Source organism: Doryrhamphus excisus, linkage group LG14, assembly GCF_037039965.1.
Source record: "Doryrhamphus excisus strain RoL-2023G ecotype Guam linkage group LG14, RoL_Dexc_Guam_v1.1, whole genome shotgun sequence".
In the NCBI taxonomy this organism is placed as follows: Eukaryota; Metazoa; Chordata; class Actinopteri; order Syngnathiformes; family Syngnathidae; genus Doryrhamphus; species Doryrhamphus excisus.
In genome coordinates this window covers 7,491,996-7,507,475 of record NC_136370.1, presented here as the reverse complement: position 1 = coordinate 7,507,475, position 15,480 = coordinate 7,491,996, and the positions used below count along the sequence as shown (strand labels likewise).

The 15,480-nt window shown below is 41.0% G+C and overlaps 1 protein-coding gene across 2 annotated transcripts in view; it reads left to right on the top strand.

Annotated features, from left to right (window-relative positions):
* pacrg (PARK2 co-regulated) overlaps positions 1-15,480 on the top strand; it is a 195,237-nt gene that overhangs the window by 109,377 nt on the left and 70,380 nt on the right. For both annotated transcript variants that reach the window (XR_013629774.1, XM_058090713.2), the window contains exon 4: positions 6,730-6,879. Coding sequence is in view for 1 of the 2 variants with exons in the window: in XM_058090713.2 (XP_057946696.2) it covers positions 6,730-6,879 (150 nt within the window). In the remaining variant the exon portion in view is untranslated. The remainder of the gene's footprint in view (positions 1-6,729; positions 6,880-15,480) is intronic.

Sequence of the window (15,480 nt, the reverse complement as noted above, 5' to 3'; positions counted from 1 at the left end):
GGTTGTTTGTCTATATGTGCCCTGTGATTGGCTGGCCACCAGTCCAGGGTGTACCCCGCCTCTTGCCCGAAGACAGCTGGTATATGCTAAAGCATGCTTGCGACCCTCATGAAGATAAGCCATAGAAAATGAATGAATAAATGAAGGTTAATTGGTGACTCCAAATTGTCCATAGGTATGAATGTGAGTGTGAATGGTTGTTTGTCTTTGATCGACATAATGGGCACCACTGGTGTAAGGGTACAAATTAAAGTTTTTTTTAAATTAAACAAGGGCAGCATGGTGGAGGAGTGGTTTGCGCACAGACCTCACAGCTTGGAGACTAGGGTTCAATTCCACCCTCGGCCATTATGAATTAATGAATGATTGAATTACCACTATGGCTGCACGTAAGATGAGTTAGCGTGCAGGAGATCTGGGATCGAGTGGGATCTACGTGCATGTGTGGGTTTTCTCCGGGTACTCCGGTTTCCTCCCACATTCCAAAAACATGCTAGGTTAATTAGCCACTCCAAATTGTCCATAGGTATGAATGTGAGTGTGAATGGTTGTTTGTCTTTTTGTGCCCTGTGATTGACTGGCGACCAGTCCAGGGTGTACCCCGCCTCTCGCCTGAAGACAGCTGGGATAGGCTCCAGCATGCCCGCAACGCTCGGATGGATGGATGAATGGATGGACTTCAAGCTTAGTTTTCCTGAGTGACCGAAAGGACAAGATTGTGGACACTCCCTGAGAGATAGTAGAACCACTCGGAGTAGAATTCACCAAGCATGGGATTGTTCACCCACTAATAGGGAACGTGAGCTGGGATTAGACCGTCGTGAGACAGGTTAGTTTTACCCTACTAAAAACAAAGAATAAAAGTTATAGTATACATTTAAAGTTTCTTCCTCATACTAAAACATTCTTCACCAAATGTAATCATTGAGAGTGGAAAACTTGTGAGAGTGGCTCGGGTATCTACCTTTGGATCTGCCCCATTACCCGACCTCGAATAAGCCAATGTGTAAATGAATGGGAATTCTGCTTGAATGACTGGGAACACAACTTGTTCGTAACCTGAGGACCACCTGTAACAACATGCAGCAGGTGTGTGTAATTTGTTGATCCAAATTAGTCGCTATGCCATTTTGGCTGATTATATATTCAACGGTAAACCACCCCCACACCCACCCATTGTGACAAGCCGTTTCACAGAAAAGCATCTACAAGGTCACCGCTGTTTTATTTTCACACTAAATATGAAACAGGGCCCAGCGTGAATGCTGGATTATGGTATTCAGATTTGTCTAGACACAGGTTTTATAGCAGCAATAATGCATCAACCCCCCCCCCCCCCCCCAATCACCACCACAAAACCCACACCCCTCCATCATCTTCTTTCTTTCTACATGTTTTTTTTCTCATCCAGCAAGAAGGCAAGAATGCTGATGAATAATTGAACAGTTCTTCGGTCCAAATGTCACAGCAGGGAAAATTGTTTGCGCTGGCTGGTAATTAGAATTTTATTGTTTGTTATGTAGGTTTCAAACTCCTGTCATCCCACATTTCCACCTTATCACGCTGATGGCGGATATCTCCTTGTTTGGGAACACTCAGAACAGAATGGGGCACAGCGGAAACACTCAATTCTCAAACATACGTAGCCCTCCCTCTGCTTTCATCAATACATAGACATGACGTATGGTTCTATATGGGATCCAAGCACCTTGACCCGCTGGTCCACGTGCTGGCTTGGATCAAGCAGCTTTGACTCAGCCGGCATGGCAGGGATTTGTAACTCTATTACGACTACGCTGCCTGCTCGCGAGTCTTAATTAATGACGTGCTTGTCTTCAGTCATTGAGGATTAGAGTCAGCGGGTTGATCCATGAATAGTAGGCAAACAAGATCTGTCAAACGGACAAACACATTTAAACCACTGCAGATAGCACAGTCGGCGTTTAGTTGCCTTTGCCTTTTACACAGAAACTCGGATAAGGTCACAATGGATCAAATCATCACCACGCTGCTAATGTCTAGTGCAAGGGTGCCCATACTTTTTCCACCGAGGGTTGCAAACTGGAAAATCGGTTGTGTGGTTAGCGCGCAGACCTCACAGCTACGAGACCAGGGTTCAATTCCACCCTCTGCCATCTCTGTGTGGAGTTTGCATGTTATCCCCTGTGCATGCGTGGGTTTTCTCCGGGTACTCCGGTTTCCTCCCACATGCCAAAAACATGCTAGGTTAATTGGTGACTCCAAATTGTCCATAGGTATGAATGTGAGTGTGAATGGTTGTTTGTCTATATGTGCCCTGTGATTGGCTGGCCACCAGTCCAGGGTGTACCCCGCCTCTTGCCGGAAGACAGCTGGGATAGGCTCCAGCATCCTCCGTGTGAAAAAGTGGTAGAAAATGAATCAATGAATGAATAGTATGAATGGACTTTTTGAATTTACATTACACCCAGACACCCAAAAATGATGAAAAAAATCTGCTTAATCAAGGGTAATTACAGTCAACCATCGCTCTCATATGCTATCACGGTGTTTCAAAAATTTATTTAATAATAAATGATTACTGTTTTGTGGTTGACTATGGCCTATTATTGGTAAAAATATACGTATAGAAAAAAATAATTGTCCATAGGTATGAATGTGAGTGTGAATGGTTGTTTGTCTATATGTGCCCTGTGATTGGCTGGCGACCAGTCCTGGGTGTCTCCGCCTCTTGCCCGAAAACAGCTGGGATAGGCTCCAGCATGCTCGCGACCCTTGTGAGGATAAGCGGTAGAAAATGAATGAATAAATGAAGTGATGTAGTATTCTTCTTGTGATATTATGACTTTATTCTCATAATATTTTGACTTGATTTCCATTTACTTTTATTCTTGAAAAAGCTTCATGCTACTCAAATCTTCCCCGGGACTGCATTTTGGACACCCTGTAATATTGTACATTGAGAAAAGTGATGGTTGTATTCACTTGTAAAAATACAGGTATGTAGGCCTTTGCCACTACAAGATTGTTCCCCGCCCACCGTCACCTGCGTTTATATGTCTCTGTTTGACATTCTGTTGTGTTTCCGCTTTCTTTCTCCGCGTTTGTCACTCCTGATCTTTCCCGCCCTCATCTCTTGCACCAGCGTTTGTTGTGTTTAGCAGTGGGAGATGGAGTTAAGTGCAGCTGAAGGCCAAATAGCTTTGTGATTGGCTCTCATTTGCTCCGGCCTCCCAAGTGCTGCTTGCAAGACAAGCAGCCGTTCTTAAACTGAATAAAGTCCAGCTGTTAAAATGCTTTCAAGGCAAAGAGGTGGGCGTGTTGTGTGTAGTTTTTAAGTCCATTCAAACGTTGTGTATCATATTCTTTGGTACGACTCATGGAGCTCAAAAGTCCATTTATCACATTTTCATTTTTTTTTTAATGTTGGGCAATGTTGGGCATTATATTATAATGATATATATAATAATATATATATATATATAATAATATAATATAATAATAATCGCATGTCAAGTGTAAAAATAAGTTAACCACTATTAATTTTGAGATGTAAAAACAATACTTCCCTTTCACACTGCTTTTTCCCAGTGTTTTTTGTGTCGATCGCACGTGTAAACCACGTCATATCACATTATAGACGCCATATGACATCAGTCAGCTGACATTAACCTCCACTCCTGATTCGCTTTTGTTCCTCTGTGACAAAGATAAGTGGTATATAGACGAGTCAAATGACACACAGAAATGGAGTGGGGTGGCTGTTTCCCAACTTGGAGGTTGTTGGTTCCATCCTTAGTGTTCCCGTGATTATGTCAAAGCATCCTTGGGCAAGATACAGAACCCCTAGTTGCGCCTGATGCCGGGTCATCCGAAGGTAAATGTGCTAACAGTGTCTAAGCGCTGTGAGTGCCTTGGAGGTGGAAAAGCACTGCACCAGCAAAATAACATTTACACAGAAATAGTTTTCATACTCTTCATGAAATGGTCACACTAAAAAGATGGTTTGATGATAATAGATTGTCCTTGAACCTAAGTAAAACTTAAATCATGCTGTTTGGTAACAGCAGAAAGGACACGTACCAGCAAGTACAAATAGACGGTGTGGACATTGAAAGGGTGAACAAAAATAAATTTCTTGGGATCACAATAGATGAAAATATGAGCTGGAAACCTCATATTACAAATATACAACATAAGGTGACCAGAAATATTTCAGTATTGAACAAAGCAAAATTTGTTCTCAATCAGAAATCACTCCACACTCTTTATTGCTCTCTGGTTCTACCATATCTTACTTATTGTGTAGAAATATGGGGTAATAACTATAAAAGCAATCTTTGCTCGCTAAATGTACTGCAAAAAAGGTCAGTAAGGATAATTCATAATGCCGCCTACAGAGAACATACTAACTCCTTATTTCTAAAATCACAAATACTTCAACTTGCTGATATAGTTCATCTTCAAACAGATAAAATAATGCATAAGGCTAAAAATAACCAATTACCTAAAAATGTCATCCAATACTTCTCTACAAGAGAGGAGAAATATGATCTCAGGGAAGAAGTACATTTGAAACACTTCTATGCTAGGACTACGTTATGCTAGCCATAGCATTTCAGTATGTGGAATCAAACTATGGAATGGATTGAGTAAGGACCTCAAACAATGCACAACGATGAGCCAATTCAAGAAACAATACAAGCAGTTGATGTTTGCTAAATACAAGGATGAAGAGTCTTGAACCAGTCATGATGTGCTATATATGTATATCACTATATTGACACTTACTATGGTACCCTTTATGTCATTGTGTAGTCATATCATCTTGTACTTCGGTACGAGGTGCAATATTAAAAAAAAATAAAAATAAAAAACCTGAAACTGTATTATGGAAGGCAGGAAGTGAACAAATGTAACAGTTACTGATTGTAAAAGTACCAGATGGAGGGGTAGGATTTAATTAGCTTTGCTTCTTCCTACTCCTTTTGGACATGTGGAACTGTGAACTGATTATGGGATGCACTCAATTGTAATCTGATGCATGTTCAAATGAAATAAACCATTACCATTACCATGACCATACTTTTACTTAAATAAATGCTTCTTCCAAATACAGCCCAACAGTGCTTGTAATGTGGCTAGTTAAACAACACAGTGTGTAACCTTAAACAGTAGCTAACAAAGAAGTCATTCATCACCGTCTTTATCCTCCTCCTGGGAAGTGAAATCACTAACGTGGTCTTCTTTAGCATCAGAATTGAACAGCCTCATAATTTCTTAGTTAAACACTTTGCCAGTCTTTCTCTCTCCCTCTTTTAGTTGTCACGCTCCTTTTCACTTTCGTCTCCAGGAAAATTGGCCCTTTAAACAGACCATAGTTGGCTTGCACTCTTCCTCAGAGTGGTCACGTGATGTTCATATGCCATGCAATGTCATGTCAGCTGATTTATACAGACGTTGTCACGGTCTTCCTGTCAATGAAAGCAGAGCGACAGCCATAAACTCTCCGTAGTAAGAACACTCTGACAGAACAAGCATTGTTACAGATGAACAAGACCAACAAGAGGAGGACCGTCACATTTACAATAGACTACAACAGTGTACATGCAAAGGATAAAACAGCGCCATAACACAAATATAATGTCATATACGAAATACTCTGCATATCTTCCAATAAAACATACATTGGGGAAACAAGGAAGGGATTTTACACAAGAAAAAAGCAACATAGAAAAAGAATGTGAGCAACACATGAGCAACCAAACACAAAGCAGAACAGGAACAACTAAAATTGGCCATTTCGGAACATTGCAAAAGAGAAAACCACATTAAGGATTGGAATGGAACAAATGTCATTGGGACAGAGGACAACACAACAAACACCGTCGATGAATCAGAAGCGTGCCACAGTTCTATGAACCGGGATGACGGGACCTTTGCACTCTCTCATACCGGGGATGTGGTCCGAAGGAACTCACATGCGGCGTCACTCATGATAAGACGTGCTACTTTCCACCATCGGAGTTCAACATCTTCCACACTCCACCAGAAGCTGAAGTAATTCTATACTTGATCAAACTTACTTGAGATTTGTCAGATGAAAAACATGATCGCTGCATAACACTTCAAAGCATGATTTTAGCGTCCAAATCGCTACGTCCTGAAGCTCCACTCTAAGCGTAGTGGGAAGTGTAGTTTTTTTAGTCATTAATCAATTAATTAATCGATTAATCAGTCAATTAATCTGCATCGTTGTCAAAATCACAGTGTTAAATGCATGAGAAAAATCAATCTCCATCTGCATCTGTCTCTCTACCCTCTAGACCTCTTGACTACGTCCATAAACCTCCTCTTTGGTCTTCCTCTACGCCTCCTACCTGACGGCTCTAAAGGCAGCATCCTTCTACCAATAGATTCACTATCTCGCCTCTGGACATGTCCGAAACATCTCAGTCTGGCCTTTATCTCCAAGGCCTGTAACATGTAATGTCTCTCTGATGTACTCGTTTCTGATCCTATCCATCCTGGTCACTCCCAATGAGAACCTCAGCATCCTCATTTTTGCTACCCCCCAGTTCTGCTTCCTGTCTTTTCCTCAGTGGCACTGTCTATAGACCAAACAAAATGGCCGGTCTTACGGGTTACTGTTGTTCTATATTATAGTTCCACTACATTTTACACCTGATTCCACTGTTTCCTTGTAGTAGTTTTGTTTTTTGATCTTGATTCCTGACACTTACCCTCTAGATGCCCTGAACACGAGGAACCGCCAGGTCATCTGCACCACCTTGAAGGTCTTGCAGCACCTGGTGATGTCTAGCGACACGGTAGGAGAAACCTTGGTGCCCTACTACAGACAGATCCTGCCCATCCTCAACATCTTTAAGAACATGAACAGTGAGTTTCCAACCCGTTCAGTAGATGGATATTGGTTGTTTTTGTGTGTGTGTGTGTGTGGCGCTACCGTTGTAGCACTATGAATGTTTGAGCTTGTTTTTATGTCAAGGAACTGTGTTAAATGTGATAGGGTTGAATCCATTTTGTGCAGAAAAAGCGTTGCCTTTTGGTTTGACTGTACTGGATGTTGAATTCACTTTTTATATCTGCCATTTAACGCATTAGCCTTTGAGTCCAACTTGTTGACTTTGTTCTCGCTGAAAGAACCACCTCCACCTGGTTGGCATGGGGAACCGTTATATAGACGTGTGGCGTATTTAGCAGTGAAAGCTCAGTCGGGATGTAAAAGTGAACCAATCATTTCAACACAGGAAAAAACACAAGGCCTCTTAGTCTTGTAATCAATATCCAATTTAAATCTCTTGTCTCTGTAATTCGCTGACATAATCTGTAACTATTTCTTGAAGTCTAAGAGAAAAAAAAGGGAGTCTTCAAAGATAGCATTGAAAGACAAAGGAAAAAGCCGGCCTTATTAGTACAAGGCCTTATGCAAATCCTTTCACTAAATTAGCTGTCAAATCAATCCCCTAAACCATTCCGAAGCTGAGCGTCTCCGCTACGGCGCAGGCTCAGCAGTTGGCCAAGTGAACCCCACAAGGAATAGTTTAGCTCAGCCCTGGTAGTTACAGTGGCCGCCTTCTTCTCCTGCCTCCTGCCTCGTCTGTGCATCAATTAAACCTGAGCCAACCTCTCACCTGGCAGGCGTCCCTGATATTGACCGCTCTCCGGGCCTTCGAGAGTCGCCTGCTCAGCTGCCAGAAGAGAGAATGAAATCTGAAAAAAAAAAAGTTTGCGGTGCTTACAATTTCCCAAAAAGCTGCTGATCCTTGAAGGTTGAATAATTGATAGCTTGGTCTCTGGATGGGTGGACTAATGAGTGGATTTGACGAAGGCTGGGTGTTTGAAAGGTTGGTAACGTTGATGGATGTGTTAAGGTGGGGCACTGCCCACCCATATTATTTTGTTGTAGATACCAGAACAAGGTAATGAGTCAAGTTTAACCGTATCATAATAAAAATGAGTACACACAAGCAATTGCAATGCCAGCACTGGAGTGAACGGTCAACGGTCTCTGAAGTGAAAACTGAGTGAAATTGAGTTCCTCTTCCTCTTCGGCCTGGTAGGTGATGGATTAGTCTGATCTTATTTCAGCCAATTCTTGCATAGAGGACTAAGGATCCTGGCCACGAGACAGAAAATATGACCTGTAATAAATCTATGCATATGTGTGAAGTTAATTAAAGAAGAACAGGGTTGCTTTTGTTCCAATAGAAAAGTCATGGGGTGTGTTATCTCTCTGTTGCAGATAAGGCCTGCTTAACAGAGTGGAACATTTCCCATCTCTAACAGATGGATGCATGATGAGGTGAATTGGTGTAGGGTTGGTCTCTTTGACGAACAGATTTGAGGGTTATTGGTCAGTTTGATCAATGAATAAATAGAGTTTAGGGTGTTAGGGTTTAGGGTTAGAGTTAGGTGGCTGGATGGATGTTGATTGGCTCATTGAACAAATGGATAGACTGAATGAATTGGTTTAACGACTGAATGGATGAATTTTAAGTCTTCAGGATGGGTTGCACGAAAAGCGGGGCAGTTCAGTGAATGGATTAAGGGTTTAAAGTGGGGGGAAAACAAACGCTGGGTCAAAGAATGGATAGATTTTAGTACTTGCAATTGAATGAGTGAATGGTTGGTTGAATGGAGAATGTGGATATGGTTTAAAGCAGGGGTCTCAAACAAAATGTGGCCCGCAGGACACTAGTTTGAGGCCCCCGCCTTGACATGAAAGTTTAATGTTAGTGCGGCCCGCGCAAGTTTGATATGGATGCTGTATGGTATCATGTACCCAGAAAAAATGATTACGTTTGATTAATGTTCATGTTAAAGGTTAAATAACTGTTATAATAGTTATCCTCCCTATCTGTGTGGAAGTGGTAAGTTTTTGGCTATTTAAGTTTAAAGGAAATAACTTGAAGGCTACCGTTTAGGTCGCTAGCTCTCTAGTTTGCGAGTTACCATGTGTCTCAAGACCTTGCAGTTGCGCAATATGTTGTAAATAAAAAAAGTATAAATGTGACTATAGTCGTGTTTTGTCATGTCTACAGGGCTCTAATAATGCTTTGTTCATTTTAATCTGAAAAAATAATTTGTCTACCCACCAACTATATGTGGTTTCTTAAGTTTTTATTATTTGTCGTTTTATTATTATTATATTTATTTAGTACTGATTGATTGATTTTCTTTATTCTTATTCTATATTCTTATTTTGTGTAGAAAAATAAAAATTAACTTTGTATACAGTAAAGTCTCGTTATATCGATATTCTCGGGAGTCGGAAAAAATACCGATATAACCGGACTATCCATATATCCGATCCTGCGCTGAACTGCATTAAAAGTGGGCAGATCTTTGATATGGCATGTAATTTTCTCCTTGAGTTCATGGATTGCGTATCTAGCATGCTTTTGTACTACAATACATTTTGTACTACAGTAAATAAAAATAAACTTGCGCTGTAGTGATTACCGGTTACCGGGACATAATTCATGCCGGAACATAATTCACCCCGGAACTATCGATAGGGAAGGTGTTGCCACCCGGAGGGGTAGGCGCGAGGGACGGGTGTTTTCCGCTGTGTGTGCTGCACTCTGGTGGTGGAAGTGTGAAAAATAAAGTTGACTGGAAGCAGCCGTTCGCCGTGTTCTTTTTTGGTATTGAAATCCTTAAGTAATGATTTGATTTGATTTAAGCTGCTTTTGTATCGATATAAGCAGACCAAATTGGCTGGCGGGAGATGAAAAGGGCATCATACTAACCGGATTATCATAATAACCGGGTATCGTACTAACGGAGCTAATTATATCATAAAAGACTAGAAATTTGCCGGGAAATGAAAATAGTATTTTAATAAGTAGTAATTAGTTTTAACCGATATCGATATAACGAGACTTTACTGTATTTTTCTGTTTTTAATAAATGTGTTGGTTTTTTGGGGGAAAACCTGATGCGGCCCAGACCCTAGCTCCAGTGGCCCCCAGGTAAATTGAGTTTGAGACCCCTGGTTTAAAAGTTGGCTTTTTTGATGAATGAATGAATGGATTTCAGGGGTGAAGGTATGGAGGTTGAAGTATGACTTGAAAGTTGATTGGAATGTGTACTCTATCCACTCTCCCACTCTGGTATGTACTTTATTTACATGTAAATCAAATCATCTATGGAAGTCCATCTATAACCTAATATTATTTATACATCCCCCTGCTTCATCCCACGCTCAGTCAGCTGTCTCAAAACAAGCGTTGCTATTGTTTCACACTTGCTGACTTAACTAATCCCTTTGCATCTCCCACACACTCTGACTCCCAGAACTTGTGTGGAATTCCTCTTATCTGGGGAGCCACAACAAGACCAGTGTCCAGTATGTGCAAGAGATCTGTCATGAATGCATCTGTTGTGTTCCTGTCTGCAGCTGTTGGCTTCAATGTCAAGGAATGGCTTCGGCTGTGTGTGTGTGTGTGTGTGTATATGGAGTGTACAATGCCCACTATCCACTCGCCTGGATTCTCTCATACATGCACACACCAAGACGTACAATCACACTCTGTCCCCATTTATGGCTTTCTGCCCTGACCCCTTTCCCTTTTCTCCTCAGTTGTTGAGGCTATGAATCAATATGCTGACAGCCAGTGCTGTAGGGTCAGGGCTACAGTCAGATATCACCAGCATCTCATCGTGGGACAGATCCCCCCCAGGCTCCGTTCACACACTCCGACCGTGTCGCTCTCACTGGAAGACAAGGTTGCGACCCCTTAAATTGGCCTGTATACGAGCCTTAATGCAGCTATTTTTCCACTGTCAGAGCTGGACCTTTAGCCATCTCCAAAACAGACTCTCAAGTGTTCTCCGATAAGTAAAACAGTCTTGGTCTCTCCTGGGTCCAGGCCTCTGAAAAAGGAGCTCTAAAAAAAAAAAAAAAAAGCTAGTTTAACTCCAGGCAGCCGACTGACACACTCATGCATCATTTTGAAGAGTACAATAATGAGCAATCACATTGCCGCCGAGTCCTTGATGTACCCCCGTTGTCTCCCGAATCAGCCCTTGCAGGCTTTGTTTGGTTTGTGCCTCGTCTGTGTATGGTCTGTGTGTGCTCTTATATGTTGAGGGCCGGCGCAGGAATTCCTCCGATGTGATTTGCACGCTTCTCTTGTTTGCTTACTGTGATGAATCTCAGCCCTAATGAAATGCAACAATGTTTCTTATGAAGGAGAGACGTGCTCGCTCGACCGTCAAATTCTTCCTCAGAGCTCAGTGAAGGAAGGTACTCATCCGCCGCACGTCATCACAGAATAGGGATAAGGGGGTAAAGCAGAGGTACACTCTGCTGATACCGACCTATTTTAGGAGGTTGCCGAATGGGAGGGCAAGTGTTGCAATCTTACCATGAGTGAAAATTAGCCTACACTGTTTTAGACCGAAGGTGTCCAAAGAGCAGCCTGGAGGCCCACTATTGGACCGTGGCACATACTATAAAATATAATTTAACAAGAAAACAAAACAACATTAAAAAAAGAAGAAAAAAATCTGATTAAAGTCAAAATTCATTCATTCATTCATTTTCTACCGCTTTTTCCTCACAAGGGTCGCGGGGGTGCTGGAGCCTATCCCAGCTGTCTTCGGGCGAGAGGCAAGGTACACCCTGGACTGGTCGCCAGCCAATCACAGGGCACATATAGACAAACAACCATTCACACTCACATTCATACCTATGGACAATTTGGAGTCGCCAATTAACCTAGCATGTTTTTGGAATGTGGGAGGAAACCGGAGTACCCGGAGAAAACCCACGCATGCACGGGGAGAACATGCAAACTCCACACAGAGATGGCCGAGGGTGGAATTGAACCCTGGTCTCCTAGCTGTGAGGTCTACGTGCTAACCACTTGACCGCCATGCCGCCTAGTCAAAATATTAAGAGAAAAATTTAAAAATGTAACACAACATGTTGTGCTGTAACACTATGAGGAAAAACATCATTTTAGCAGCATAAATTTAAAGTATTAAAGAAGAAAATATATGACAAAAAATTTACATATCATTTATTAAATTTTTTTAATCAGAAAATTAGGGTGCAGAAAGCATAATTTTAGCAGCATAAATTTGAAATATTAAAGAAGAAAATATATGACAACAAATTTAGTTATCATTTTTTAAATTTTTTAATCAGAAAATTAGGGTGCGGAAAGCATAATTTTAGCAGCATAAATTTGAAATATTAAAGAAGAAAATATATGACAACAAATTTAGTTATCATTTATTACATTTTTTTAATCAGAAAATTAGGGTGCAGAAAGCATAATTTTAGCAGCATAAATCTGAAATATTAAAGAAGAAAATATATGACAACAAATTTACGTATCATTTATTACATTTTTTCAGAAAATTAGGGTGCAGAAAACATATTTTTACCGGAATAAAGACAGAATATTATGGGAATAAAGTCCTAATCACACAAAGAAAATTGACAAGAAAAAAAACAGTGTAAATTAAAAGAATGAAGTGTCTTGTTTTAAGACAAAAAAAAGTTGTGCTTTAAGTCATGATTTTATGGGTATAAACACAATTTAAAATAATTGGGTTATGGGAATAAGTGAAAATATTATGGGGATAATATTACGAAGTAAAAATTTATAAGATTATTGAAGAAACTATTTGGAAAGCAAAAACATTGCAACATTTGCACACTTAGAACTGTTTTCAGCGATTCTAAGAACAGAACAACTAAGTAATTAACTTTAGGAATAGTTTCTACTTTGAGAGATGAAACCGTTTATTCTCCAAAAATATTGTTTTTGTGGGAATATTTTTTGTCACTATTTAGTAAAAGAAGATGGTTGCACACATTCTGCTTCATCGTACGCTCTCAACAAGGTCGTATGTAGGTGGTCATGCTATATTTATTTTCGCCTGTATTGTGGCATTGTTGTGTCGTCCCCGTTGGTTTTCTGCGCTTATCTGGAAAGTGTAAGTCCTTAAACTCCTATTCATCACTGACATGGTCTCACAGCCTCACGCACACATGCACCAACATAGGGTGATGTAGTTCATTTGGCCTCCTTTATCTTTCTGCTGTAGGAATGTGGTCAGCTATGATAAGGTATTGCAGTGCACTTGTGTATTGCCGACGCATACACAAAAGATTATGATAGCGGCTTTTCCGTGCTGCTGAGGTTTTTCCGATGCTGACAGATGCGGTGGCGAGGTGGGCCAGTCTGTCTTCGCCACCATGCGTCTCCTTTTTTTGTGCAACACAAACTGAAAGACCAATGTTGGACATCTTAATAATAAGACATTGTTCACTACAGTCCAGCTTGAGTGTACTGTGTGCTATAAGACAGCAATGTAAGGCATTATTAGTCAAATGTTGGTATTGTTATACATTACAATGTATTACTCCTCTCTTGGGTTGTTAGTTCATGAAAACATACCAAAGAATGCATGTTCTCCCCGTGCATGCATGGATTTTCTCCGGGTACTCCGGTTTCCTCCCACATTCCAAAAACATGCTAGGTTAATTGGCGACTCCAAATTGTCCATAGGTATGAATGTGAGTGTGAATGGTTGTTTGTCTATATGTGCCCTGTGATTGGCTGGCGACCAGTCCAGGGTGTATTCCGCCTATCACCCGACGACAGCTGGGATAGGCTCCAGCATACTCGTGACCCTCGAAAGGATCCCAAGGCATTCCCAGGCCAGTTGAGAGACATAGTCTCTTCAACGTGTCATGGGTCTTCCCCAACACCTGTCGAATGTGTCCCGAACACCTCCCCAGGGAGTCGTCTGGGGGGCATCCTGACTTGATGCCCTGGCCACCTCATCTGTCACCAAACCAGATTGCCCCCAGGCCATGGCTGTGCCAAAAAAATCCGTCCATAAAAGTAATGAACAGAATCAGGATTCTGATTCTGACAGATCATATTCATTCATTCATTCATTTTCTACCGCTTTTCCTCACCAGGGTCACGGGGGTGCTGGAACCTATCCCAGCTGTCTTCGTGCGAGAGGCGGTGTAGACCCTGGACTGGTTGCCAGCCAATCACAGGGCACATATAGACAAACAACCATTCACGCTCACATTCATACCTATGGACAATTTGGAGTCTCCAATTAACCTAGCATGTTTTTGGAATGTGGGAGGAAACCGGAGTACCCGGAGAAAACCCACGCATGCACGGGGAGAACATGCAAACTCTACACAGAGATGGCCGTGGTTTGCAGGTCATATTCAACAGGTAATATATTGTAATATATGACTTGCATTCATGGTTTAGAGATTTATACCTGCAAACCAACATGTGATGGCGAACAACTCCCCAAGCCAGTTATTGCTTTTCCTCCTGTCACACACACACATCACTAACCTTAAGAGATGCAGTCACCAAACCAAAAGTATCTCAATGGCTGTCTTCATTGTGTTTGATATTGTTTTATATTCAGGGTTGTCTTCCAGTCTGGTCGAGGAACTTTCCCAACTATGGGACTTGAAGATTCCCATTAGAAAACATTTGCTTTATTTAATGACCTTTACCAGCTGCCATTGTGAAAAATGAATTCACTAGCATGCTTCATTTGTTTTCATGTGGACAAACAGGCTGCAAACAGGCTGCAAACACACACACACCATATATCATATACATACATATAAGTATATATTAGGGTGCATTAAAAAACACAATTATTGAATTTTGATATGGCTGGGTACTAAAAGTGTTCCAATATATGTAGAAACAACACATACAAAATATTTTTGGATGGAATTTTTTGTGGAATAAAGTGGTGAACAGTTCAATGGTCGCCATGGAGATTTGAGGTCAGCAAAGACTGCAGCTCAAGAACTCTGGGGTGATCTTTATGTTTTTGTTGCTATTTATACTCCTATTACATATTACTAGCAAATTTGTGGTTTTGTCTTTGTAATTTGAATGATTTGTAGTCATATTTATAAGTATTTAACACTCATTGCCTCGACTGTAGCTAACATTAGCTAGCTACAATTTGCTAATGACAGTTAGCTAATAGCTGAGCAAGCATAACATCAACAACAGTAATATAGAGTAGACAGTATTGCTGATGCCTCATATTTATTGAGAGTGGTACTGGCAATTAGACTAGAAATTGTACATTTTCTGAAATTTTACACAGGTTTATGTGTGAGGTGGCACCCCTAAATTTCAAAGGATTTCCTCAAAACTTTGCAAAATTTTTATGTTCATTAGAAAAAAATGGAATGCCAGCCAAATTGATATTATGAATTCAAAATTTCCCATTCAAATTTGATGCACCCTAATGCGCATGACACACAGTTGACGTCACGCCCCACCACGGTTGCATGGATGGATGGATGGGTGGTTGGATGCTTAAATTGCTGAGCAGGTGGTTCATGTAGGTTGGGCTCCAACCTGCTCCATAGTAACCCTAAAGGTATATTTCCTAAAAGTTAGCTAAAGAAGCTAAATGTTATTATGTTAATTAGCACTTATTTGCTGC